The sequence below is a fragment of the Eublepharis macularius genome, chromosome 15, assembly GCF_028583425.1.
Source record: "Eublepharis macularius isolate TG4126 chromosome 15, MPM_Emac_v1.0, whole genome shotgun sequence".
Lineage (NCBI taxonomy): Eukaryota > Metazoa > Chordata > Lepidosauria > Squamata > Eublepharidae > Eublepharis > Eublepharis macularius.
In genome coordinates this window covers 49,141,469-49,169,439 of record NC_072804.1, presented here as the reverse complement: position 1 = coordinate 49,169,439, position 27,971 = coordinate 49,141,469, and the positions used below count along the sequence as shown (strand labels likewise).

The 27,971-nt window shown below is 44.2% G+C and overlaps 2 protein-coding genes across 4 annotated transcripts; both read right to left on the bottom strand.

The window, feature by feature from the left end:
- Positions 1–27: 27 nt before the first annotated feature.
- LOC129343718 (interferon-inducible GTPase 5-like) lies at positions 28–8,469 on the bottom strand. The gene is made up of 4 exons (XM_055000093.1): positions 8,140–8,469; positions 7,409–7,688; positions 3,666–4,328; positions 28–1,469 (listed from the first exon to the last, which is right to left on the bottom strand). Exons 3-4 carry the CDS (start codon positions 4,298–4,300, stop codon positions 251–253), a joined length of 1,854 nt encoding a protein of 617 aa, XP_054856068.1. The 5' UTR covers positions 4,301–4,328; positions 7,409–7,688; positions 8,140–8,469; the 3' UTR covers positions 28–250.
- Positions 8,470–14,427: 5,958 nt separating this feature from the next.
- LOC129342839 (interferon-inducible GTPase 5-like) lies at positions 14,428–22,965 on the bottom strand. 3 transcript variants are annotated; one of them, XM_054998752.1, is made up of 3 exons: positions 22,700–22,965; positions 17,686–18,420; positions 14,428–16,197 (listed from the first exon to the last, which is right to left on the bottom strand). In XM_054998752.1, the coding sequence occupies exons 2-3, from the start codon at positions 18,393–18,395 to the stop codon at positions 14,979–14,981; spliced, it is 1,929 nt and encodes a 642-aa protein (XP_054854727.1). In that variant the 5' UTR covers positions 18,396–18,420; positions 22,700–22,965; the 3' UTR covers positions 14,428–14,978. The 3 variants fall into 3 exon arrangements, with proteins under 3 accessions (XP_054854727.1, XP_054854728.1, XP_054854729.1); XM_054998753.1 differs by having other exon boundaries at positions 22,710–22,965; XM_054998754.1 differs by lacking the exon at positions 22,700–22,965 and adding an exon at positions 22,490–22,691.
- Between the last annotated feature and the right edge of the window lie 5,006 nt (positions 22,966–27,971).

Here is a 27,971-nt window from a genome sequence, read left to right as displayed (position 1 = left end):
AAACACGCCTCTGGAGTTGGACCTGTCTAGAAAGAAAAGTTCTGTATTTCAATCTAAAGAGTTCAGTTAACGGTGTCAAAGAAAAATAGTTCAAAGAAAATCAGTTTAAAGAAAAAAATAAGCTTCCATTCAGAAATTCAAATGCACTTTACTTTTCCTCCCACGCTTGAGTTCTGATCCTGTGCATAACTGCCTGAGATCTATTTCCCAATTAGTTGTCTTGGATCCTTACATGGTGATATCGGAAGACTCAAGGCTCAGCCACTTTTGCCCGGACATTCTCAGCATCTTCCACGACGTCCTTCAGGAAGCTCTTCAGCATATAGAATGTGGTAGCAAAAGAAGTGATTCCACCAACCAGAGAACCCAACACAGGTACAAAATAAAAAGCTATTTCGACCCCTGCTAGTGCTGCACACACTAATGACCGGGCCAAGAGACCTGTTACAAGTTCTGGCGTGATCTTGCTGGACATCGGACACTTTTTGATAGCAGATTTCAAGACTTCGTAATCCTTGTTGACCGTTTTCGCAACTCTACGGAGGGAATCTTCATCCAAACAAAAGACATAGTAGAAAAGTAGCAGCCCTGTTACCAATATGCCAATATCACAAACAAGAGAGAGGCCAGGGACAGGAATTGCTCCGATACCACAGGACACAAGGGCTAGTTTCCAAATAAGGCCATCCATCGCAGCCTTTTTCTTTTTTAGGATTTTTCTCGAGAAAACTGGCATAGCCAGAATCAAAGCATGTCTCTTGAGGTCGTCCAGGTCATTCTCCAAGGCCTCTTGCAGGAGTGGGAAGTCATACATATGCAAATCCCACCTGGAGATGAGAAAAACCCTTGGATTAGATTCCCCTGCCTCTGTGAGGTTATCACAGCAATATTTCCTTATCCTCTCAAGCGTTTCTTCTTCACTGAAATCTCGTTTCCTTCTTTGAGCATCTAGACTGGCATCCACTTTGGTGCGCACGTAGTAAAACTTCTTGTTCATTTTATGAATTTCTTGAGCTAGCAGGACGTCATTCTCAGTGAAACGCGTTGAGGAAACAATGATGAAGAAATCATACTGGCTAAAATGAACCTTCTTTAGGTAGTCCTTTGGATTGAATTCTGGAGTCCCGATACCTGGTAGATCCCATATTGTTACTTTTGGAAATAAGGGGTGCGGATAGGCGTGTACCTCCATAGTTGTTTGTATTATCCCAACTTCAGCAGCTCCATCTTCAAAATCAGCCATGCCCCGCAGGGCATTGACAAGAGATGATTTACCAGCACCGGACACCCCTGTTATTGCAATGTCAAGTCTGACATTTTCTAATGCATCCAATTCTCGACGGATTTCACCTGTTACCTCTGTGAGACTTCTCTGTGACACAGCATCTTTCAGCTTTGCGAGGTCAATTTTTAAGACGGCCTCTGAGAGTACAGAACCAAATCCAGGACTCCTTGGTGTTTCAGTTGAGCTACAAAAGAAAATACACATGTCTTTATCCAGGAGATTCCTACCCTACTTTTAAAAACAAAATAGCACTCGAGGCTGTGAGCATTACTCCATGTGTTGTATTTTGCATTAATTTGCTCTGCAGCACACAATAGCTCAGGAAAGAGCTATTGGCTCAGTGGTAGAACACCTGCTTTGCATGCAGAAGGTCCCAAGTTCAATCCTTGACATCTCCAGGTAGAAGAGGATGATAGTAAGTGATGTGAAAGACTTCAGTCTGAGACCCTGGACAGCCACTGCCAGCCAGAATAAACAATACAAACTTTGATGGACCAGTGGCCTGATTCAGTATCAGGCAGTTTCTTGTATGTGCACAAAAAGAAGCTACCAGATACGGAATCGGTCTTATCTACGCAAGACTGACAGCAGCTCTCTGGGGTCTCTGAAAGAGCTTTCACATCACTTACAACCGGATCCTTTTAAACGGAAATGCCAGGGACTGAACCGGGAAGCTTTTGTATTCCAATCAGAATAGCTTAAGGCCATTCCTTGCCTGTGAAATGGCCAACAATGCTGTGCGTGGTGCCTTAGCACTCACATGCACATGGTTGTATCCCCAAAGTGCATGCTTGAAACCATACGGGTTTTTGCTGTTGCTGAGCACAGTCCTTTACTGCAATTCCCTCTTTGAGTATCTTGCATATATTAAGGTTCCTGTCTAGTTGACCGCTGCCTTGGGAACTGGGTCCTCTCTGCACTGACACAGATATTTGCTATAGCCCTTGAATTATCTTCTCGCTCTAACTCTTTGGACTTTCGCCTCCCACTCCTGACTGGAGTCCATTGCACATTAATTATGGTGGGCAGGAAAGGGTGATATGCACAGTGATGCCACAGTCCTGCGGATAATATGGAAAAGGAGAACCATATAGACTGGCTTGAAATCCAAGAAGGAAGAAAGTTGGGATAAAAATTCAATTTTTTTTTTAAAAAAATGCACCATTTTGTTTCTCTAGACAACTCTCTTATGCACCCAGACCCTTCTGTTATGCCTGCCCCTCCTGGACTAGGGATAGAAATACAAGTTACAAAGTATCTAGGGATGATATATTGTCGAAGGCTTTCACAGCCGGAGAACGATGGTTGTTGTGGGTTTTCCGGGCTTCTTCAGAGGTATAGCACCGAAAGACAGGGATCTCTCAGTGTTTAACACTATCTAGGGATGCTCAAGTGAACCTCCTTTCATGTGTTTCCCCCTCCAACTTTCCAGGCACTCGCTCACACAGTCACACTTCAATTTGCTCTGTGTGAGTACATTTACGTGTTCGATGTCAGTTCCTCCTTAACTGCTAAAAGTATCCCAGGCTGTTTACAACTGCCGTATTCCCAGTTTCTCCCCCCTCCCACATCCATTCATTGAAATGCAGATCTTGACACTTTCTCACACCTTAAAAGAAATGCAGACTTACAAGTCAAAGGAGCCTGCAGTATTTGTTCTCCTACCGAAGGACTCACCTGCAGATGCAATCACACAAAGGTAACTCCCCTGAAAGCCGCATTCACATGTGCTAGAGCAGTCTGCACATGAATTGAGGACCACACGTGAAATGCTGCACTTGAGCATTCCCAGGTAATGTGCAACATGTATTTCCACTCTAGGGTGTGAGCCTCACCAGAGAAGGGCAACTTCCCAAGATTACCATACTGGATTCCTTTTTCCTACCCAGATTAGGAATTCTAAAACCCAAGAACGCAGAGAGTAAATCTTCACTTGGAAGTGGACATATATATACCAAGAACAGGCTTGCCCACCATGAAGCCTACTGGCTTGAGCATGATGGTAAAGCTCTACCTTTCATAGAACATAATTAAGTTTACGGCTAATAATGTGCAACAGTTCATTTTTCTTCTTTTAGATTCAGGAATAATATTCTGTTCTTTTGTGTTTTAACTTCCTAGTCTAAAAGCCAATATGCTATAGAGACTTTTTTGGGAACAAAGGAAAATAAAAAATGTCACAGATAGCAATAGGATGCCTTGCTCCTCCGCTTCTGGAGCAGGGCTGGGGTCCTCTGAAAGCAGGAGGCAGAGGGAGACATGGTCTCCAGGTCACTGCCAAAGGAATCCACACTGGAATAAGAAATGATAGGTGAACTAGATTGGGGTTTAAACCAAGTTACCAGTCAGCAAATAAAAATCACTTGGTGGTCCATCATACCTCTTGGGATTCTCCTTTTGTGCCACAGAGGCACGCCTCTCAAAGTCATCGATTTCATTCTGTAGGGTCCTTTTCAGGAGGGGGAGATCGTATTTATCCCAGTATGAATTGGAGATGAGAAAGATCTGTGGAGAAGAAATACCAGCCTGCACCAAATTACCAAGGCAATCGGCCCTGACTTTTTGAAGGGCTGCCTCTTCACTGAAGTCTGGTTTCCTTTTTTCATTCTTAATATCCTCATCCATTTTGGAGCGCACGTAGTAAAAATGCTTCCCCAGTTTCTGAATCTCATGGGACAGCTGGATGTCATGAATGGTGAAGCGTTCCGCAGCCACAATGATAAAGAAATCATATTGGCTGAAATTCACCCTTCGCAGGTATTCATTGGCTTTAAATTTAGGGGTCCCAGTTCCTGGAAGGTCCCATATTGTTACATCTGGAAAGAGGGGGTGTGGATAACCTGTCGGCTCTGTTGTTCCTTCTATCACATCTGTTTGGGCTGCACCCTCTGCAAAATCCGACAGGCCTCGCAAGGCATTGACAAGGGATGATTTACCAGTACCCGAGGCCCCTGTGATGGCGACATCAAATGTGTTTTCTTTTGATTCTTGGGGAGTTGAACTTTTACCACCCATGGCTGTTCTTCTTGAGGCTTCAGAAGATCTGAACAAGAGCACAAATATTGTGTTAGTGAACTCCTGTTAATGTTCATATGACATGTTCTTCTGAAAGACCGGATTCGGCTGTGTGGGAGAATGGATTTCGATAGGGCGGTTCTGCCATGGTTAGAAAAAGGGACCCTTATCAGACACAGTTGCACTTTACAGTTTTGATTTATATACATATTTATACCCTTCTTTTTGGAAAGAAACCTGCATTCAAGGCAGATTACAGGAAGAGGATTATAAAACAAATCATCACATTAAAGCAAACTTATTGCAGGGCAAATCAGTAAGTGATTTATCAGTGATTATGATGGAGCTGGGAAAATGGTATTTTATTATTTTTTTTAATGTAGGATTTTACTTGTCTGCAGTTATTCCTTCATGCACACCTCCCCCCAAGACAGCAGCCTAACTCAAAGAAATTCAGATCTATGATTCAGGAGTGAGCTAGTTAGGCCCTTAAAAGTTCAGCTGATATAAGATATATAATTTTTATTTTATTTATTTTTTATTTTCTTTGAATTTCTATTCTGCCCTCCCCACGAAGGGCTCAGGGTGGATTACAACATATTAAAAGACATCAATTTATACAATTAAAACCACAAATAGATTGTTAAGAAACATAGTATATTATAACATATTTCACATATAAAAATATATATTCATATATATATTTAGCTTGTCAGATTCATTTTTGTTTTCTTCATATAGATTTTTTTTTTAATTTGGTGCCAACTTTTAAATGGCGCTGGGACGGAGAGACTGCTCAGCCGGGACGGAGAGACCACGCGGGTGCCCGCTCACCACCACGGCTCCTCCAACTCCCGGCGCTGGGACAGAGAAGCCACGCGGGCGCCCACCAACCCACTTCCTCCACCTCCAACTCCCGTCAACAGAGAGGCTGCTGGGCGAGCCCGGAGGAGGGGCCACTCAGCCGTCCACCAACCACCGCCTCCTTCTCTGGCTCCCAGCGCAGGACTGCGAGGCACTCGATGGGCATGGCAGAGAGGGAATTCCTTGGTGCCAGAGCTGCACCAGGCCCTCCAGGTGGGCCTGCTGTGTGCTGTGCTTCTCAGTTGTACGCTGAGTAGTGAAAATTCATGCATGTTAGCGGGAATGCTGGTTGGAGGATACAGTGGTGACCTAAATAGTCAAATAAATATTCAGAATCTGTGTAAGGCAACTTCATATACTTACATATGTTTTTGCATGCACACACAGAGTACAAAGGTTGTAAGATGGATACCAACATCCAAATGCTCACTGTCTCTTTGATAAGCTTTCCAGTTGTATGTGAAAAGTTTGAGTTAGGGTTACCGATTTCTTTCCAGCAGGGTTCTCTCAAGGAGAGAAAATATATTTGGAATGATGCAGAATGCAGACTGTAATGATTTCAAGAAATGGGTGCATGTGTCTTTAAATGTTTGGTGAGATAGGTGAAGAGTGGGGGTGAAAGAGAGAGATGAGTGAGCGATATGATTGGTTGATGACAGAGAGTGGGCGGAGTGAAGGCAGTTTTCAGTTACTGAGGGAGAGAAAAAGGTTCAGTCAGGGCAGGAGAGGCGAGCTGTGTGCAGCCTGAGGGTGTTTGTGTATTTGTGAGGGAAAGACAACCTGAGTGGAAGCCTGAACTGAGTGTGTCTGTGAGACTATATATTCATTCTGTTTGAAGCAGGCAAACTGTGTGTGCGCCTGAGAGAGAGAAAGGATTGAGAGTGAAAAGGAAACAGGCTGGCTGTGTGCTGCCTGAGGAGTTCTCTGTGAGAGAAATATAGAGCCTAGAGAAGGAGGCTAACTGTGTGTGAAGCCTTACAAGAGATCTGTGTGAATGAGTTTGGGTGAAGCAACCAGAAGAACTAAGAACGACTTTTATGTAACCAATACGCTTCTTAAAAAAAAATAAACTTTGTTTTGTTATATCCCAGAGTTATCTCCCATTCCTATCCTCAGGGCCACATAGAACCACGAAGGAGCCTGATGCATAAACACATTACCAAAGGGAAAACTTAAATAAAATATATTGGAATTTAATATTCCTGGTGGCAGCTAGCTACCTAGAGGGTGTGAAGGGAAAGATTAAAGCAAAATCCACCCTAAAGAAAGTAGAGATCATAACACAGATATTGGTTAAAATGTGACTAATAAGAACAACGGCAGAGGAGGGTGTTAAATGAGTGCTACAACAGATATGTTCTCTGCATCGTAGGAAAAAATTCTGGATGAGAATTTTTTACTCAGCATGTAGATCAGAAGACTGGAATGTATTTGGGATGCTGCAGGAAGCAGCCATTGCTTAAAATGTGGCTAATAACAGCAATGGGCACACAGGAGGCTGCAACTAAGATATAATCTCTGCATGATAAGCAAAAATTCTGGACGCAGATTTTTTTATCTAGTATATAGAGCAAGGGAAGGACAAAGCTTCAACTACTGAGTTTCTTCCTGTTATGCACATCATTGCAAATGGTATAAACACGTAAACGTGGCTGCATTCTAGCTGTACATGCCAAAGGCACAACACCCTTTGATTTTCCAAAGGATACCCATTTGTCCAGTGTTGGAACCAGTAACTGTAAGAAATGCTGTTAAAATACACTGCTTGGATAGCTGAGCCTTGCTGTGACTCAAACTGCACTGGTATTAATAACAATAACAGTAACAGTAACAATATTTGGTTTATATACCCCCCTTCAGAACAACTTAACCCACACACAAAGCGGTTTCCAAAGTGTGTCATTGTTATCCCCACGACAACAATCAACCTGTGAGGTGGGTGAGACTGAGAGAGCTTTGAGAGAGCTGTGACTAACCCAAGGTCACCCAGCTGGCCACTTCACCAAAGTGTTCAAAGGCAGATCCAGACTACTGCTGGGATTATTATCGCAAAGGAAGAAAAGGAAGGGGCATTACTTTCTTCTTTGTCCTTGTAGCCCTTGGTGAAATCTGCTTTGCTCTCACATTAAAAGGCGCACACACTCTTTAATGTTTGAAATAACGTCAGTGCTGGTCATAAAGCAGTAGCTGCTGAAATGCAGGAGAGTCAGATAGGAGGAGGAATCGCGAAGAAAGACTGCTTACCTTTCCTGATCAGGGTCTGTTGCTAAGCAGCTGAAGAATTGGCTGAGCCAAGCCTATAACCCTCTTCCCTCCTTCTGTTGGCCGGGAGGAGGGCTCTCCTTCCCCTCTTTGTCTTTGCTGCGTTTTCAGATAGAGTAGCAAAGTCTGACCAACAGCAACGGAGAAAGTAATATTTGTTTGGCCAGAGTTTCAGCTCCACTCCCTTGTATGGGCTGCCCTTCCAGGAAAACCGTGACAGCAATTCAGTTGGCATGAGGCCACATCAGGTAATACTGATCTTCTGAGAAAGACAAGAATGCCCCTGCTTTACAGATCTCAAAGGGAAAACTGCATATCAACATTATTAGATGGTGGTTGTGGGTTTTCCGGGCTGTATTGCCGTGGTCTTGGCATTGTAGTTCCTGACGTTTCGCCAGCAGCTGTGGCTGGCATCTTCAGAGGTGTAGCACCAAAAGACAGAGATCTCTTAGTGTCACAGTGTGGAAAAGATGTTGTGACACTGAGAGATCTCTGTCTTTTGGTGCTACACCTCTGAAGATGCCAGCCACAGCTGCTGGCGAAACGTCAGGAACTACAATGACAAGACCACGGCAATACAGCCCGGAAAACCCACAACCACCACCGTTCTCCGGCTGTGAAAGCCTTCGACAATACAACGTTATTAGAGTTGCTACTAGTCCCTGATTGGGAAATTCCTGATCTCTCTAGTCTTGTGATCCTAAACGACTCACATTGATCCGGGTGCGCCTGAGCCACGCACCAGGATAAAAGCGCGCCGGGAACGCCGCAAATGGAGGGCGCGGGCTCAGCAGCCCAGCAGGAGGAAGAGGGCGGCGCAGGAAGAGCGGCGCGCTCAAGCCCCGGTGGAGCCCGGGCGACGAGGCGGAGGCGGAGGCGAAATGCCCGTCGCCCTCGGAGCCCTGCTGAGCAGCCGCGCGGCGCTCTCGGCGGGGCGCGGGCAGGCGAAACGCCCATCCCCCTCGGAGCCGCGCTGCGCCGCACCGCTGCACTCTCAGCAGGGACAGGGCGATGGGGCATGAGCAGTGCGCCCATCACCCTGCGAGGCCCGCTGGAGCCGGGCAAGCGGAAGGAAGAGCGTACCCGCTCTGCCCTCCCTCCCTGGCTCCACACCCCGCCTCCCACCCCTCCCCAGACCCCTCCTGCTTCTCCACCCTCCCCAACCCCCTTTGCCCTTCCCACCTGCCCTCCCCCCAGACCCCTCCTACCTCTGTACCCTCCCCAACCCTCCATTGCCTCCCTACCTGCCATCCCTCCCCAGACCCCTCCTGCCTCTCAGCCCTCCCTAAACCCCTCTCGCCCTTCCAACCTGCCCTTCCTCCCCAGCCCCCTCCTGCATCTCCACCCTCCCCAAACCCCCATTGCCTCCCTACCTGTGATCCCTCCCCAGACCCCTCCTGCCTCTTAGCCCTCCCCAGACCCCCCCCTTGCTCCTCTACCTGCCATTCCTCCCCAGACCCCTCCTGCTTCTCACTTCTTCCCAGACCCCCCTTGCCCCCCACCTGCCAGCCCTTCCCAAACCCCCCCCCCCACCAGCCAGCCCCAGCTTTCTAGAGCCCGTTATATTTGTTTGCACAACAGGCTCTGTTTCTAGTCAATTATAATGTGGAGAGATCTCCAGGACTCACTTGAAGGTTGACAAACCCATTTATTATTTAGTTTATTGATTAGCCATTCTCCCTCCAAAATGGCACCTAAAGCAGTTAATGCCCCCCACTCCAAATCTATATCACATCACATAAAATTCCTAAAACTATTGTTAGCAGTCATAAAAAGCTGTAAACAGACCAGAGCCCCATCTTTCTTAGTCCAAAATTAAATTCCCTTTGGAACAAAATATTCCAGAAGGCTTGAATAGACAATGTCCCTTTTTGTATAGCTATGGAAAGCATCCCACTGTTTTGGAGCAGCTATCAAGCCCTCTGCTCCACATACCTAATCTTAAAAAAAAGTCACTGTTGGATGACATGTCCACTTTGTTAGATACATGAATGGTTACATTTAGTTTGCAGAGAGATTTGTACCTGGAGGTAAGAACCACAGAAAAAAGCAGGGTTGCAAGCCAACGCCAGCTTGGGAAAACCCTACAAATTTAAGGATGGTACCTGGAAGATGACAGGATTTGGGGGAGAAACAGCCCTCCTAGAGCTTCTACTGTTTGCAACCACTCTAGGTTCTCCATTTTTCCTAAACTTTATGGTATACCATAGAGGCTACACTCTGAAGCTGCCAATTCCTGCAACGCATTGATCTCTGTAGTCTGCAGATCCGTTGTCCTTCCAGGAGACCCCCAGACCCTGCCCTGAGGCTGGCAAACCTGAAATTACACTGCTGCACAGGTGAGAAACAAGATTCAGTCAAACGTCTAGCAGTGCAGACCTACTCAGAATCCCTCCAGTTTAAGCCCAGTGAATGTCCAGGGGAGCTGAAAGGCTTCTCTGCTCTTTTCTAAGCATTTCCATTGTGAATGATGATGATTTTATTATTGCGGTCCTTATGTCAGACCTGGCTAGAGGACTCTCTCAGACTCTCCACTTCATCAGACACGGCTGTATGAGTTAAAGTTCTTTATTAAGAGATCTCCACTAGTAGAATGCTATACAGAGCAATTGCCTAGAATGCCAAAGCGAAGCCCTCTCAGAAAGGTTATACCCCCAGTCCCCTCCCCGCTAGTTTAGATGAAAGTCAGTTGAAGCTGACCCGTAGCTCTTAAGTGGGAAAACCCAGGGAGAGATGCAGAGCTGAGTCCTCAGGATTGGTCGGTTCCCAGATGCTCACTCCCACCTGCACTGATAACACAGTTCAGCAGAGGCAGCAGCGAAAGCCCAGCCAAGAAAACAGTGAAGTGGTGAAGCAGCTAGCCTACTCCCCCCCCCCCAATAGTTAGACGCCACCATGGATGGCAGGCAGGCTGGCTTGCTAGCCTGTCTGACATCTTAGACCAGACCAGGGCTTTTTTTCAGGGGGAACGCGGTGGAACGGAGTTCCAGAACCTCTGGAAAATGATCACATGGCCAGTGGTCCCGCCCCCTGATCTCCAGACAGAGGGGAGTTGAGATTGCCCTCCGCGCTGCCAAGCGGCGCGGTGGGCAATCTAAACTCCCCTCGGTCTGGAGACCAGGAGGCAGGGCCACCAGCCATGTGACCATTTTCGCCGAGGGTGATTTAAACTTTACAAAACTCCCCCCTTGTTCCAGCTGACCCAAAGTGACATCATTGTGTGGTCTTGAGTTCCACCATTGAGTTCCACCTCCTCTTTTCCCAGAAAAAAAGCCCTGGACCAGACATACTGTGAATGTATAATTTGGCTGATGAAAGTGGCAAGGAGACATTATTGGCCCTTGATAACCTATATCCAGGGCTTTTTTTCAGGGGGAACGCGGTGGAACGGAGTTCCGGAACCTCTTGAAAAACCTCTTGGCGCGGAGGGCAATCTAAACCCCCCTCTGTCTGGAGATCAGGGGGCGGGACCACCAGCCATGTGACCATTTCTCCTAGGGCAACCCACTGAGTTCCACCACCTCTTTCCCCAGAAAAAAAGCCCTGCCTATATCACTTTGGGAAATATGAGACAAATGATGGTGTGGCTGGTTTTGCTGGGTTCTGGCTTGTACAGGTGCATATGGGCTCAGAGTTTTTTTTCAGGAGCCTCCTTTCTGGCAGGAGTGGCGGGGGGCGGGGGCAGGAGCTTGCAGCAGCTTTAGCAGGGAAAACGCCCTTTGGAAGGGAGAGCAGTGAAGGCTTACGATGGGCTGGTTGCAATTATTTTTGGACGACGGAGATGGTGGGGAGAGGAAAGGGCACAGGTCGTCAGTGATGAGAGCAAGATGATTTGGAGGAGGCAGATTTTAAACTCCATGAGAGCAGAGCGTGAGAATCAGAAACTGAGGGGGAGGGAGTTTTCCTTTCAACTGCTTGCTTGGCCAAGGGCATTTGTAACTGCTTCCTCTACCTTGAGATACTCAAAGCAACAAAAAAGCATTTAAAAATCGGCCAAACTGTCTTTTAAAATGCATGTGCCTTGTATGAAGATGATTCGGACAGGGAATTAGAACTCAGAGCCGTGTTAGGAAGGGATCAGCATTCAGAACGGGAGGTTCAAATGCTGTGTGAGGGGAGGAAGCGGTGAAGTGTCCCAAAAGCAAGGGCACACTTGCAGATAATGGACCCCTTGGAGGCTATTCATGGCTGCCAAACCAGGTTATTTTTGCAAGGGGCGATTCATCTAAACCTTTTCCTGCTGACTGTTCTTTCCCACCCTTTGTTTACCCTTCCTCCCTGGTCTGGCTAGTCAAACAGCTGGTTTCCAAGAAAGAGATCCTGGAGTGGAGCAATTTCATTTTTGCATTCTTGTCAATCGCTTGCTTGGTGAGTAGATGATGTGATGGGCATGTCCGTGTGTCTCCATCCATCCTTTGGGGGTTATCTGGAAGTTCGGATCCCCAGTGCTGGACTGAGAACAGAGCTGCAGAAGCAGCCAGAATTCTCAATTGGAATTTACGTACTTTAATCCCCAAGCTGGGACTCCTGATACCAAATTGTCCACACCCCTCCCTGTGACTGGGAACAGGAGTAGATTGGGAAGTGAACATGGAAAACATGGAAAACAGCAAGTGGCCCCATGCGACGCTACAAGCCAGTTCTTCCGGGCTCAGCAGGGTTTCCAGTGGGCAAGAGCTCACCCATTGCATTCTCTCCCCAGACTAGCAACAGAGCCGGAGTAATTACTCCAATTACTCCTGCATGGAGTAATTTTCACCAGGCTTTGACCTTTCCCCACCCCAAAATGCCCTGCAAGTTTTCCCAGTATGATTTTTTAAATCATATTTAATCTTAAGAAGTGAGGGCCAAGTGACACGTGACGAATGACACTTGAACGGCAAGTGTATTTCTCCCTGTTCACGTGCCCTCCACTCGATCCACTTGCCGTTCAAGTGTCATTTGTCACTTGTAGCTTGGCCCTGAGCTGTGACTCACAAAAGCTCCTACTGAAATCAATGTTGCTAGTCTTTCAGGGGGGCTGGCCCTTTGTTTTATTTTACCTCAGCTAAGCCCTTCTTCCCCAGAATGGCATCCTTACTCTTCCTCCCTGCTCCGGCTGGTCAAACAGCTGACCTACAAGAAAGCAAGGCCTCAGCAGAACAGCTTAACTTTCACTTTCCTGTCAGTCGCTCCCTTGGCAAAGCAATGCCTGTGAGCAGGAGGGAGGGTGTGTGCCTTTTTTGGCCTGATAGGCAAGGTCTCTGTTCAGTGCAGAGCTGCATAAACAGCCTGGATTATGAACTGGACTTTACTTATCTCAGGACCCAAACTAAGCCCAAACATACCACAGGAGTGGCAGGACCAACCTACCCATTCCAAATCATCCACCACCCCGTGACTAGAAGGCGGTCCACTTCTAAACCACCACCATTGCCTCTGGCCCAACAGCTAGTTTTTCATAACACGTAATGCCACTATAAAACTGGGGCTTTGCACCCTAAATAAAGTTTAAAGTTATTAAAAAATTATGAGTACCCCTTTGACTGATTTTGAACAAATTTTAAACTATACACAGAAGGAGAAAAGGGGGGTGATATCTAAAATATATGCTATTCTGCTCTCTTGTTTAAAAAGTACTGATTTACCTTGCCAATCCAAATGGCATCAGGATTGCAATATCGAAAAAACACAGGAAAAATGGGAGGAAATCTGGTCATCTTCAACATTTACATCAAAAGTAATTTCTGTAAGACTCCAATCGTTTAAAATTATTCACAGGTGGCACTTGACGCCTAAAAGATTGTCTACAATGTCATCCTCTTGCTCTCCCCTGTGTTGGAAGGGTTGCAATGAGGTAGGATCCTTCTCTCATTGTTGGTGGGGTTGTTCACGGATAGCCACATTTTGGAAAGAAATATTGGAAGTAATAAAACAGATAACGAATTACGATATTCCTTTATCACCTTCAATTATATTTCTAGACCAATGGAATATTCCACAGATCCCAAAAGCTATCAGGAATCTTATAGCAATATTTTTAGTTGCAGCGAAATCAGCGATAGCTTCAGTCTGGAAACTAAAGAAAGTGCCAACTAAAGAGATGTGGCTCTCTAAGATATGGGACCATTTCATCCTGGATAAAATTAATGATAATATTCTCAATGCTGAACGCTTTCCCGCCAGTTCCAATTTCTATGAGAAATGGTTCCCTTTTCTTGAATTTATAGACATGCACGATTTACATCCCAAAATAAGAATTGCTCAGACGTTGACTCAGTTTTCTGATATTTGGTAATATTATGTATGCTTTGTTTAAAAGTTATTGTAATGTTCATATTCTTCAAAACTTGTAAACTATTATTGATTAGTTGTTGTGTTACAGTTGATGTTCATTGTTGATTTCTATTTGTTGTATGTTATAAAGCTTAATTAAAAAGTAAATTAATTTAAAAAAAAAACCCATCAGGGGTTGCCATAAGTCAGCTATGACTTGAGGGCACTCTACCTAAGGAGCAAGAAAAGAACAATCCACAAGATTTTGTTGTGAGATCCACTTATAACACCATTTTTAAAAATGAATCTAGGAAAGATCCAGGAAATCACAGGCTGAAGAAACCAAAGTCTGTTCCAAGTAAATTAGTAAAAATGTTTGTCACGTTTCTGGGGTCCTTCAGAGAATTCTTACTCCTCTTCTTGGATTAATTTGTGAAATGAGATGAGATGGCTATCCAGGTACTTCAGCTTTACCACTGGACCTGACTCCACCCTAAATCATTACCTCTACTTATTGAGTTGCAGACCAGTCAGACCAACAGAGATTACTGGAGAGAGACTGACAAGCCTACTGACAAGCCACTTTGCCAGATTCGAGTCTTTAACTATCCACTTCTCTTAGGGGTCTGTAAACCTTTCTTGGCTGGGGTAACAAAGGTGTTAATGTATGGGGCAGAGGGGCTTAAATAGACCCCCCCTACAAATCAGAAGAACATTCAATTTACTTGAATAAAAGTTAGCTTTATTATTAATGAAATGTAAAGAATGGTATTGCAATCACAGAAATAACAGATCAAAATTTTCATTTATTTATTTCTTTTATGCTGGCTACCGACCATCTATGGTAAAAGGCTTGTGTGAAACTAAGGCCTGCTGTATAAAGTGAGGAAAGTAAGATTACAAGAATGAGCTATTAGCTAGCATGCATTTTTTGGAACAAGATTCTTATTTGAATTAAACCATGCCTACTGTTCTTCAAAAGCCCTGATTGGCTGTTTGGGAAAGGATCCTTCAGATCTCCATAGAACTTCTGGGTGTCAGGAACAGTAAACTGACATGCTCCTGAAAAAAGCCTTCCTCTAGAACCATCTAGGCAGTTTTTTTTCATTATTTCATACTGGAGAATTCAACTATATTTGGGATCAGTTAAAAGAAAAAATAAACTTCTAATATGAACTTTAAAGCCAGTTTGCTTTTTCTCTATGCAGGAGTTTGGGGCTTATGCAGAATTCACACATTTTGTGCCTGGAACTCTTTCCAAATCAGTGTTTTTGGTCACGGTGTGATATCGTAACTGTCAAGGCTCGGTTGCCTTGGCGCGGACGTTCTCAGCATCTTCCACGATGTCCTTCAGGAAGCTCCTCAACATGTAGAATGTGGTAACAAAAGAACTGACTCCTCCAACCAGAGAGCCCAACACCGGTACAAAATCTAAGACCAATTCTATTACTGTCAGAGTTGCACAGAACAATGACCTGGCCAAGAGAATAGCTACAAATTTTGGAGTGATCTCACTGGACATTGGAGACTTTTTGATAGCAGATTTCAACACTTTGTAATCTTTGTTGAACACTTTTGCAACTATTTGGAGGGACTCTTCATCCAAGCAAAAGACTTTGTAGAAAAGTAGCATTCCTGAAACCAAGATACCAAGATCGCAAACAAGAGACAGACCTGGGACAGGAATCACCCCAATAGCGCAGGACAGAATGGCTAGTTTCCATATAATGGACTCCATGGCAGCCTTTTTCTTTTTCAGGATTTCTCTTGAGAAAACTGGCATAGCCCTAATTAAAGCCTGTCTCTTGAGATCATCCAGGTCTTTTTCCAAAGCCTCTTGCAGGAGTGGGAAATCATACATATCCAAATCGCATCTGGAGATGAGAAAAACCCTTGGATTAGATTCTCCTATCTCAGTCAGGTTATCACCGCAGTATTTTCGGATCTTCTGAACAGTTGTGTCCATATTGTAGTTTGGGTCTCTAATTTTGGCATCTATACTGACATCCATTTTGGAGCGCACAAAGTAAAATTTCTTCTTCATTTTCTGAATTTCATGGGCCAGCAGGACGTCATTTTCAGTGAAGCGTTCTGAGGCGACAATCATGAAGAAATCATACTGGCTGAAATTGACCTTCTTGAGGTAATCATTTGGTCTAAATTCAGGTGTCCCGATTCCTGGTAGATCCCATAATATTACATTTGGAAATAATGGATGTGGGTAGCTGTGTACTTCCATAGTTGTTTGCATTATTCCAACTCTAGCTCTTCCATCTTCATAATCGGTCATTCCCCGCAGGGCATTGACAAGGGATGATTTACCAGCACCCGACACTCCTGTGATGGCAATGTCAAGTTTGACATTTTCTAATGCCTCCAATTCTTTACGTATTTCTTCTGTCCCTTCTTCAAGATTTTTTCCTGTCAGGGCATCTCTCAGCTTCACAAGGTCAATTTTTAAAGCTTTTTGAAGGAGGTAAATATAGATTCCACTTCCTTTTGATGGTTTGTTTGATCTAAGAAAGAAAAGAAATAGATATTTTATGGAGGAAGTTCCTACCCCGACAGGTCTATTAAGAGAGTACTTGAGGCTACTTACCTGTAGAAGTTTTACAACTTGTAAGAGAATGCCATAATTTTTTTAAAAAAAACTGAGAGCAGATAATGACAAGAAGAAGGAAGAGCAGCATAGTCGGATAGATATTAATTATAAAGAACAGCAAAAAAAATCTAGCTATAGCAATTAGCCTGCCCGCCCCCCCCCCCCGCCGCAACTGTAGGGAGGATTTGCTGGTGATGTCATTACATTGCTAGAGATGCACTGATGTCATTCCCCAAGCGCCTAGAAGTGGCATCAACACGAAGCCAGGACCTTGCCGACATCCCCCCCCCCATTTCCCCTGCCTGGTGGCCAAATGAGCAGCAGCGGGAAGCGCTCCCGGATGGCAGAGGACCCTCTGCCACCAGGGTGTCTTGGTAAACCTGATAACAGAAGCCATCAGCAGAAAACGCCTCCGGAAAATGGCTTAAATCAAAGAGCAGGTCAACACAGCTACCAGGTGCCCTATAGAATAAAATAATTTTGAGGGACCTGGGGCAGGTCAACAGAGATCCTGCGACCATCAAGGTGTTCTCCGTAATGCTGCTGTGCATGAAAAGATGAAATTGAAAATCTGTTGATCAGTTTTCTGGATATAGAAGTAACGGTCATCAAAGGCCCGTTTTTCTGCATGGGGTTTGCTCCTGGCACTGCGGTGCTATGCAAAGATTGTGGAGAGGCCAATTCCAAACTAATCCATCCTGCCTGCTTAAAAGAGGGAATTGAGATGTGATGTTCCAGTTCTGTGATTGGAACTCTAGCTGTGGGTTCTTTCAGACCCTAAAAAGTAGCTCCTGGGGGACTGAAGCCGCATGCTGGGCAAGAGAAGCTTAACTGTTCCTTCCACCCACAGTCATTTCATCAACCCGAAATCACCTCTCTCAGGGGCTTTAAACTCTGGTGAGTGGGAAAACAGGAACACAGGGCCTGCATTTATTAAATATATTAATATATTTTACATATGCCCTGACCTGGTTAGCCCAGGAGAGCCTGATCTCGTCAGATCTCAGAAGCTAAGCAGGGTCAGCCTTGATTAATAATTGGACGGGAGACCTTCAGTGAAGACCAGGGTTGCAGAGGCAGGTACTGGCAAACCACCTCTGGTAGTCTCTTGCCTTGAGAACCCCAACAGGGGTTGCCATCAATCAGCTATGACTTGAGAGCAGGATTTCATTTTTATGTTCTACATATATGTGTGTGTGTGTAAATACCATAGATTTAATTGTCACAATGTACTTAAAAGTATTGTGCTGCTTTTTTAATTGGGGTAAACTCTTGAGATGAAATGGTTAACTAACCTATCTAGCTTCCCTGCCCCCCACACACCTACTTCAGGTCTATATTTTTCATATAGACTTTTTATTCTCATACAAAGAAAATCGAGAATTGGTTAAACCCAACATACTTGTCATCGCTCTTATTTTCTGGTGGCAATGTTGGTTGAAAGATCTGTCTCCTGAGACCCTTGGTTTCATTCTCGAAGGTCCTTCGCAGGAGGGGGAAATCGTACTTATCCCAGTACCAACTGGAGATGAGGAAAATCTTTGGAGAAGAAATACCGGCCTTCATCAAATTATCAAGGCAATATTTCCTGACTTCTTGACGAGTTGCTTCTTCATTGAAGTCTGGATTCCTTTTTTCACTCTTAATACTGACATCCATTTTGGAGCGCACGAAATAAAAATGCTTCCGCATTTTACGAATTGCATGGGACAGCTGGATGTCGTAGATGGTGAAGCAACCAGAAGAGACGATTATGAAGAAATCATATTGTCTGTAATTTACCCTTTCTAGGTATTCCTCTGCTTTAAAATTGCGTGTCCCAATTCCTGGTAGGTCCCATATTGTTACGTCTTGAAATGTGGGGTGTGGATAACCCATCGGCTCTTTAGTTCCTTCTATCACATCAGGTCGGGCTGCACCATCTGCAAAATCATTCATGGACCGAAGGGCATTGACGAGGGATGATTTACCAGCACCTGTCACTCCTGTGACAGCAATGTCAAGCGTGCTTTTTCCTGATGCAGTTACCAAATCTGGGAGATTTCCTTCTTCCTTGGAAGACTTCTCTTTATGTTCACAGCTTACCACTGGTGTTGAACTTTTCCCACCCATGGCAATTCTTGGTGATTCAATTGACCTGAAAAATGAGTGCAAATATTATCATGGTTCATTCCTGCTATATAATGTTCATATCACATTTTTGTCTGACAATCTAGGTTTAGTAGTGTTGTAAAAATCAATTTAAGAACAACAGTGTGTTTATATACCACCCTTCTGGACAGATAAGTGCCCCATATAGAGCAGTGAACAAAGTCAGTGTTATAATTTATTCCCACAATACAGCTGGGGCTGAGGGGAGTGGCTTACCCAAAGCCACCTGCAGAACTCACGGCAGTAGCGGGAGTCAAACCAGAAGAATGGTGATTCACAGCTGACACTAACACTAACTAATGCAGACACCCTGGGGACAGCTTTCCAGAGACATGGTGCCACCACTGAAAAGGCCTGTCGACAGTCCCCACTGGATTCACTTCTAAGAGCAAGGGCACCCAGGCAAGGAACTACGATGGAGACCTGAGTGAATGAGCTGGTTATGATGGAACAGGCAAAGTGATATCAAAAGAGTCACAGCACTTTGCTATAACTACAACATTCGATTTATATACCGCCCTTCAGGACAACTTAACGCCCAATCAGAGCAGTTTACAAAGTATGCTATTATTATCCCCACAACAATAATCACCCTGTGAGGTGGGTGGGGCTGAGAGAAGTCCTAAAAGCTGTGACTGATCCAAAGTCCCCCAGCTGGCTTCAAGTGGAGGAGTGGGGAATCAAACCTGGCTCTCCAGATTAGAGTCCCACTGCTCTTAACCACTACATCAAACTGGCCCTCTGGCCCTTCAAAGCGGATTACATAGTGTGAGGTTAGCACAGTCAGTATCAAGGACGTTTCAATAAACAATGCCATCAGATAAACAAATGCAAGTTTACAAAAGACATCACATTCGAAAAAATCCAATACAGATTTGAAGAAATGCTGAAACAGCATAAGCAATTCTAGGACTGACATTAGACAAGATAGAACTACCCAGTAGGGTCAGACTTAAAATTTGATTCCCCTCTTCTCCACTTGAAGCCAGCTAGGTGACCTTGGGTCAGTCACAGCTTCCAGCTCTCTCAGCCGCACCCACCTCACAGGGTGTTTTGTTGTGGAGATAATAATGGCATACTTTATAAATCGCTCTGAGTGGGTGTTAAGTCATCCTGAAGGGCGGTATATAAATAGAATGTTGCTGTTGTTGTTAACGGGTAGTACATAGGAGCACATGCTTAAAGCAACACAGTGGTGGCATCAATGGTTCCTAATTCGTTTGTAAAGCATCTTTTTCTGATCATCTCCTTTCAATACCACCTTCTTAGCTGAGAAAAAAGGCCTTTTTGAATAATTCAGTTTTGCATCCTTTGCAGAAAGCCAGGCGAGTGGGAGCTCTTCTGACTTCCTCAGACAGGCCAATCCATAGGGCGGGGGTCACCAGAATGCACGTGTCTGGGCAGCTGTTGGTTTCACCCGTGTGCAGGATGGCACCTGCAGGAGACCATGTTCAGATGAGTGAAGCTGCTATGTAGGGAATAGGCAGAGCGGCAGTACTGTATGTATGCCGGATGGAGGCATTTTTTTTTGCAGCTGCCTTAACTTGCTAGATTGACACTATTCAACAGCTTCGTATATTACATTTATTTTTGCATGCACATACACAGTGCAAAGGGTCATATTACTAACATCCAGCTGCTTGCTGTCTCTTTTACAAATTTCCCCATTCTATAAGAAGAAACTCCAGTTAGGGTTGCAAAGTTTCTTTCTGGCCAGGCTCTTGCACTTTTCAGCAGCTGCAGGGTCATTACTCATTAGTCAAGTATTTCCCTTCTCAAGGAGACAGTGATTCCGCACATGTTGGATAATGCACTTCCAATCATCTTTATAGATCATTTGGAACGGATTTTTTTGTGTGCGGAACAAAAAATCCACCTCAAACAATTGATAAAGTGCATTGAATGTGCATTATCCAACGTGTGCGGAATCAGCATAACAGGGCATTCCTAAAAAGAGTTACTCTAGCCTAAGCCCATTGAAATCAGTAAAAGCAACGGGGGTGGAGGATTCTAAAGTGCTACAGCAAAGATATATTCTCTGCATGATGAGCAAAAATTCTGGAAGTGGAATTTTTTTTACCCAATATATAGAAGGAGAATGCTTCACCTACTCAGTTTCTTCCTGTTATGCACATCATTGCAAATGGTATAAACAAGTAAATATGCCTGTATCCTAGCCATGCATGCCAAAGGCACAAAAACCCTTTGATTTTAAAAAATGGACCTGTTTGACTGATGTTCATAGAACCAGGAACCGTAAGAAATTAATGGCAGACCTTTAAGCCCTGCTATGAATCGCACTGCATCACTGTCCAAAGTCAGATCCAAACTACTGCTGGATTTATTATTTCAAAGGAAGAAATGGAAGCAATTTTGTTCATTTCTTCGTTTTGCTAGCCTTTGGGGAAATCAACTTTGCACCCGGATTTTAAAAAAAATTACCTTAATTATTTTGCAAAAGCAGTAAGTATTACAAAACACCAGTTTGCCTCAAAGATCAAAATCTCCTCAAATTAAACCTCACACCACCTGTTTTGGTTTCTTCCATCTCTTTGCTTAGCACATGCTCTGGCACTCTTGATCCGAAAACCAACCTCACATTAAGATAAATTGAGAGACCTCATTTGACTCACTGCTTTTTTTCTGCCTTTTCCATAAGGAAATTCTCCATTTGTTTCTCCTTCATAACATAATGCTCTGTGACCAGGGCTTTTTTTCAGCGGGAACGTGGTGGAATGGAGTTCTGGCATCTCTTAAAAATGGTCACATGGCCAGTGGCCCCACCCCCTGATCTCCAGACAGAGGGGGAGTTTAGATCGCCCTCTGCACCACAGATCTAAACTCCTCTCTGTCTGGAGATCAGGGGGAGGGGCCACCGGCCATGTGACCATTTTTGCCAAGGGCGATTTAAACTTTTTAAAACTCCCCCCTTGTTCCAGCTGACCCAAAGTAACATCATTGTGTGGTCCTGAGTTCCACTACTGAGTTCTACCACCTCTTTTCCCAGAAAAAAAGCCCTGTCTGTGACTGATAGGGTTCCCAGCTATGACTTGCGAAATTGCTGGAGAATTGGAGGCTTTACCTGTGGATGGGGAGTTAGGAGAGGGATTTCATCTAGGATCTATGGTTTACTATAGAGTTTGCCCACCAAAACTGCCGTTTTCTCCAAGGGAACTGATCTCTCTTGCCTGGAAGTAAGTTGTAAAACCACGTGAACTCCAGCCTCATGTGGGGGTGTTGATAACTCTTTTAAATGGGATATTTTCTACAAGGCAAACTTCTAACCCAAGGAAGCTGTAAACATTTCTTCTACCGCACTTGTCAGAATGAAACAATCTTAGGAAAGATGTTAACATAACTTTTTAAGATACATTGTTTTCCCTTATGATTTTTCCCCACATCCAACTGGAGAATGAATGCTGTATTCAGCAGCTTTGTATATTACATTTATTTTTGCATGCACACACACCGTGCAAAGGGTCATCTTACTGACATCCAACTGCTCGTCGTCTCTTTTACAAACTTAGGGTTGCCAAATTTCTTTCTGGCAGGGCTCCTGCACCTTTTGAAAGCGGCAGGGTCATCAACCAAGTATTTCCCCTCTCCAGGAGACAAATTGCATTCCTAAGAAGACTTACTCTAGTCTAAGCCCAGGAAGCAGGCATTGGTTAATGTGGCTAATATCAGCAATGGGGACAGAGGATGCTAAAACGCTACTACAAAGATATATTCTCTGCATGATAAGCAAAAATTCTGGAAATATCTTTTTTTTGACCCGGTACATAGATGAAGGGAATGACAAAGCTTCACCTATTGAGTTTCTTCCTGTTATGCATGCCATTGCAAATAGTATAAACAAGCCTGCATTTTAGCCATGCATGCCAAAGGGGCAACACCCTTTGATTTTCAAAAGAGAACCTATTTGACTGATGTTAAGGAGCCAGTAAATCATAAAAAACGCTCTTAAAATGCATGGTGTTTAATTTTGGATGGCAGACCTTTAAGCCTTGCTATGAATCTCACTGCATTGCTGTCCAAAGTCAGATCCAACCTACCTCTGGATTTATTACTTCAAAGGAAGAAAAGGAAGGGACATTGCTCAGTTTTTTGTTCATGTAGCCCTTGGTGAAATGGGTTTTGTACCCACATTTTAAAAAATAACCTTATTCTGTGAAAACTCTGTCAGGGCTGATCACAAAGCAGTAGCTGCTGAAAAACAAGCGAAACAGAGAAGAGGATGGATAGCAAAGAGCGACTGGCTTTACCGTTCCTGACCAAAGTTTGCTTTGAGAGGCCGAAGAATCAACAGAGCCAGGTTGGGTTCCCAGTCTTGATTTCAGCAGAGAGCTGTAGAAGCAGCCAGGATTCTCAATTGGATTTTCCGTAACTAATGTTCAGCCAGAGACAATGGTGGTGGTTTAGTAGAAGACGCCCTTCCCATCGTGGGTGGTGAATGATTTGGGATGGGTAGTTTGGTCCTGTCGCTCCAGTGTATGTTTGGGCTTAGTTGGGTCCTGAGAGATGAGCTTAGTTTGAGTCCTGAGATATTTAAATCCAGTTCACGGTCCAGGCTGTTTACCTTACTTATCAGGCCAAAGCAGGCACACACCCTCCTGCCTGCTTACAGGCTCAAGGGAGTGACTGACAGGAAAGGGAAAGTTAAGCCATTCTGCTTAACTTGCTTTCTTGTATATCAGCTGTTTGACCAGGCGGAGCAGGGAGGAAGGGTAAACAGAGAAGTGATTCTGGGGAAGGGTTTACCTGAGTTAAAATAAATAAAAGGCCAACCCCCCTGTTCTTAAAGATTAAAAACATTTCAGTCCCCCCCCCTCAAAGTGCCAGTACTCATAATTGTGCCGATTTTCACCAATTACCCCTGCAGAACTTGGGAGAGCCCTAAAAAGAGTCCTAGCACACAGTACTGGGTTACCATCACTCCCCCGCCCCGCCCAAAAAAGACCAGCAGTTTGAGGCTGCTCAAATCTTACACCCTTGGCAAAGGAAGACTCTCAATCATGGGAAATGATGAACAATCTGGGAATAGCCAAAAGTTGATTTGGGGGAGCCAATGCACTCTATTTGGAGCTGCCCTTGAAGGCTTTATAAACAAACGCTGAAGCGTCTTGTGCAAAGAGACTCATAGAAAGGACCGTTCTTTTGATTGTTCAGAGTTTTTGACAATCATTTCCTTTTCTTTGTGGCTTGGAGAGGGCTTTCTTGATTCTACATAAAGGGGGTCCCATTTGCTCGCGATTCAGTTCTCTAACATTGTCTGCACTAGGCATGGAAGCCAATATTTCCCCTGTTTCTACGATTGCCAACTCCAGGCTGGGAAATTTCTGGAGATTTGAGGGTGGATCCTTGGGAGGGCAAGATTAAGGAAGACCTGACTGGGGTATAATGCCATACAATCTACCTTCCAAAGAGTCATTTTGTACAAAGGAACTGATGCCTGTTGGCTGGGTATCAGTTGTAATTTTTTTAAAAATAATTTTTATTGATAATACTTATTCTCCATACAATGATTAAATAGAATCAGTTGTAATTCTGGGAGATAGCCAAAACCCACCTGGAGGTTGGCAACCCTACCTGTTCCCTGCCTTATGGAATACAAACAGCACTTCAGACTGAGGGGGCAAAGAGGTAGAGGTTACATCTCCTCTCCCCTTGATGGACAGTACACCTTCAAAGTACAGGCAGATTCCACTGCTGTGGACACAATTGGTCTCCGTTGAACAAAAGATAGCTAGACCGAGAGACAGCTATAGGACATAACCATGTGAGTGATCTATGGTGAGAATGGATCTCTCAATGCCTTTAATATTATTTTAAAAAGCAGTTATGGGTGGGCACCTAATTTGGATTAGGTGACCTTGGTAGCATCTACTCAATGACGATTTTCCATGTTCCTTCCATTCTCACTGCAAAGGCAGCCATATTTGCACTGTCCGCAGAGCAGCCAAACAACAGATTTCCCTGTACTTCCCTTGCCCTGGGACCCAACACCCACAATTCTCCTCCACATAAGGCACCACACAAATAAGCAAACATATGCACATACACTCTAATCTGTAATTGGCATCACAGAGTTCCATTCTCAACAGAACTCTCAAGAGTTCCTATGACAATTTTCCATGTTCCTTCCATTACCGCTGCAAATGTAGGCCTCCTCACAGTGGCAATGGAGCGTCGACACAGCAGAGTCCCTGCACTTTCCTTGTCCTGGGCCCCTACAGCCGCAGTTCTCCACACACACAAATACACAAACAGACACACACTCTAATCTGTGTTCCATTTGCAATTTACATACAGGACTAATTTTAAACCATACATCTGTCGCGAGCTAAGAACAATCCATGATACTTTATTGTGAGACCGACTTGATACACCATTTTTTAAAAATGGATCTAGGGAAGTTCCAGGAAATCACAGGGAAGAGGACTTAAAGTCTGTTCCACGTAAATTAGTAAAAACATTTGTCACGTCCCTGGAGTTCTTTGGAGAATTCTTAACCTTTCTCTGCATCACTCTGAGGATTAATTTGTGAAATGAGATTAGATGGCTACCCAAGTACTTCATCTTTACCTCTGGGCCTGAATCCACCTCAGACCAAAAACTGCCTCCCCCAAGTATGTTACAGAACAGAAAGACTGATGTATTTTGCTGGCTGATGGGGTGGGTGGGAGAAGGAGATCTTGCTCACTTGTTGCCAATAAGTCATCAGTAGCCAAGTCCCATCTAGGTTAAGTTTTGTTTCCTCTTCCTGCAGATACTTATAGGCAGGGGTCATTTTGTAGAAAAAGAGCTGGAGGAACTCATTAGCATAACCCATTAGTGTAACCATTAGCATATGCCACGCCCCTTGCCATCACAGGAAGTGTATCATTGGCATAACTGATTTGCATATGCCACACCCCCTGACATTACCTATCTTGGCTATTTTGGACCCAATCCTGGCCATTCGGGGCCGAAATTGGGCCCAAAATGGCAAAAAGGGGCTGAAAATGGCCAAAAAGGGGCCCAAAATGGCCAGGATCGGGCTGCTGTTGAGTGGGAGAGTGATCTACCACCCGTCAGAGGCCAGATGCGGGCCGTTTCAGCCCCAATCCAATCCAGGCTGAAACGGACCCAAAATGGCAGAGAGTCAGGTGGGCGGGGCCACCTGACATGTGACCTCTTTGGGGAACTGCCGGAACTGCGTTCCTGCGCGTTCCCCCTCGAAATGAGCCCTGCTTATAGGCTGGGCAGAGCCCAAGCCCTCCTGGCCCTTTGCCTATTAGCTGTAGAACTGGAGTTATCCAGCATGACTGAGTAGGACCATCCTGCAAGCCATTTCTTCTGTTTATTTTTGTTCATGTAATCTATCATTTTATTTTTCATATTTTTGTGAGCTGCTCTGGGTTCCCCTTAGGAAGATAGATAGAACATAAATGCCCTAAATAAATACATATATTATGGGGGGAGGAAATCTATCTGAGGTACTGAAAAGCCACTCTGTTAAATCCCCATTTTTAAGCAGCCACTTCCCTAAAGAACCTGCATACAATTTTTGGCTGTGTGAACCAAGGCATAAGAAAACACACACACACACACACACAAAAAAAATTAGAACTGACAATTTGCTTTGACAAGAAGATCAGTTTATTAATAAAATGCAAAGTATTGCATTCAAAGAACATAAAGACAAAATGTTTTGAATATTTTCTGGCTACAGATGATTTATAACTTGTCATAGGTTAAGTCCTACTGTGAAAAGGGAGGGAAACTATCAGAAGAATGAGCTATCGGCTAGCATGGAGTTTGCACTAACAGGAACTGGCAAAGATATTTCAAGTCTCGTGGTTTTTGTGCATCAAATGCACTGAACCGGCCCACTTGGAAAAGCCTCTCTCTGAAATCATCTAGATAGAAATGTTCTTTATTTCATATTAGCAACAGAGCCCATTGTGTGGAATCTGGCTGCTCTGAATCGGGCCACTGTGGAGCCCGGGAGCACTGCTGGAGGGGGGGGGGGCGCTCAATAGGCCCTGGAGTGCTCGTGTGCTCAGCAGTGGGCCAAAACGTGCAGAGCCCGGGAGCCTGCTGGCATGGCGCAATGGGCCCTGGAGCGCTCCTGCAGTCTGCAGCGGGTTGAATTGAGCTGGTTTAGGGCCAAAATCAGCCTACTGCCGTACACGTTTCCCAGCCTTCCCCCTCCCCCTGCCGGCCAGGTAAGCGGGGGGGGGGGGTCACCTGGGGGTGCTGCAGCCCTCCTAAGGCCCTGTAGCGGTTGCGCCACCATGCTGGGCCTTCCCACCACCTGCAGCAGCCTCCTCCCGACCTCCTTGGCAAGCTGTGTTGTTGCCAACTCACCTGTTATCCCTGCAGAGGGGCATGCGAATGCGCATGAGCGGGCATAAAAAGTGAGCCATTGCCAATACAGCTTGCCTTTTATATAGTGGGATGATGAGTAGGTTGATGGTATTCAGTTTAGGGCTGTTATGGGGGGGGGGTAAAATTTCTTTTTCTGAAATGTTCTTTTTTTGATACAGCTATGATTCTTCTTATTCTCTTTGCCTCTTCCAAAAGAGGGAGTCAATTCAATTCTTCATTAATTTACCTTTGAGTTTTTAAACCATGTGATAGTATAGATTTTCTCACTGGTAGATTCCTGCCTGTTGTTGTGCCGCGGTAATATGATACAAAGGATAAAAGCAGGCTGATATAGCATAGAAATGTTCAGAAAAGTCCTGGCTTGTGTTTAATTGTTTCTTTAATGGCTTGACTTGTTCTTAATTTTTATTTTTTTAATATATTTTTTATTTCAATCTACAAACACACAAGTATACAAACACAATATACAAACTATGATCATAGAATTGTAAAATAAAATCTACATACATTTATATGGAACTTACTTAAACTTACTTTTAGTATTTCAGTTCTATTTAAATATTTTTATTCTATCTTTACCATCTGTCTTCATAACATTTTTATCAACAAATAACATTTTTGCTATAAGCATGTACAGCCTAATTCTTCCATTCTATCATTCTCTATGTTAATTTAATTTTGTTCTTGATTTTCAGCTATATAATTTTTAAAAACCCTTTCCATTTATCTTGAAATTCTGAAGTCAGTCTATTATGTATAAAAGAGGTTAATTTTGCTATCGTTGCACATTAATTTAATTTATTCTTCCATTCATTCAAGCCAAAAAGGCTTTCACTACTTTCAATTTTGTTGCAAATACTTTCTTAATTTTTCAACTATGTTTGCAGGATATGAATAAATACATTACTCCTTAGAGATCTAAACTGAATCATCTTCTTCATGAAATAGGAATTGATTTGAAACTTGCTCATTCCTAAAAAGAGGAATAGAAATGGATTGCTAGATTTTGGGGACAAATTTGGCAAAGAGGAATTAAGAGAAAGCTCGCTTATATTTGTCTGTCTGAGGATCAGTTAGATTAATGGAGGAATGGTTCATCAATGTCTTTTAGCCGTGGGCACCAGGGCTTTTTATCTGGGAAAAGAGGTGGCGGAACTCAGTGGG

Excerpts from the sequence above, each read along its gene's own strand:
- LOC129343718 (XM_055000093.1), bottom strand. The coding sequence starts at position 4,300 with ATGGGTGGTAAAAGTTCAACTCCCCAAGAATCAAAAGAAAACACATTT. Across the intron at positions 1,470-3,665 it reads CAAAAGGAGAATCCCAAGAG|CTCAACTGAAACACCAAGGA; the intron begins GTATGATGGACC and ends TTTCTTTTGTAG.
- LOC129342839 (XM_054998752.1), bottom strand. The coding sequence starts at position 18,395 with ATGGGTGGGAAAAGTTCAACACCAGTGGTAAGCTGTGAACATAAAGAG. Across the intron at positions 16,198-17,685 it reads GAAAATAAGAGCGATGACAA|ATCAAACAAACCATCAAAAG; the intron begins GTATGTTGGGTT and ends TTTCTTTCTTAG.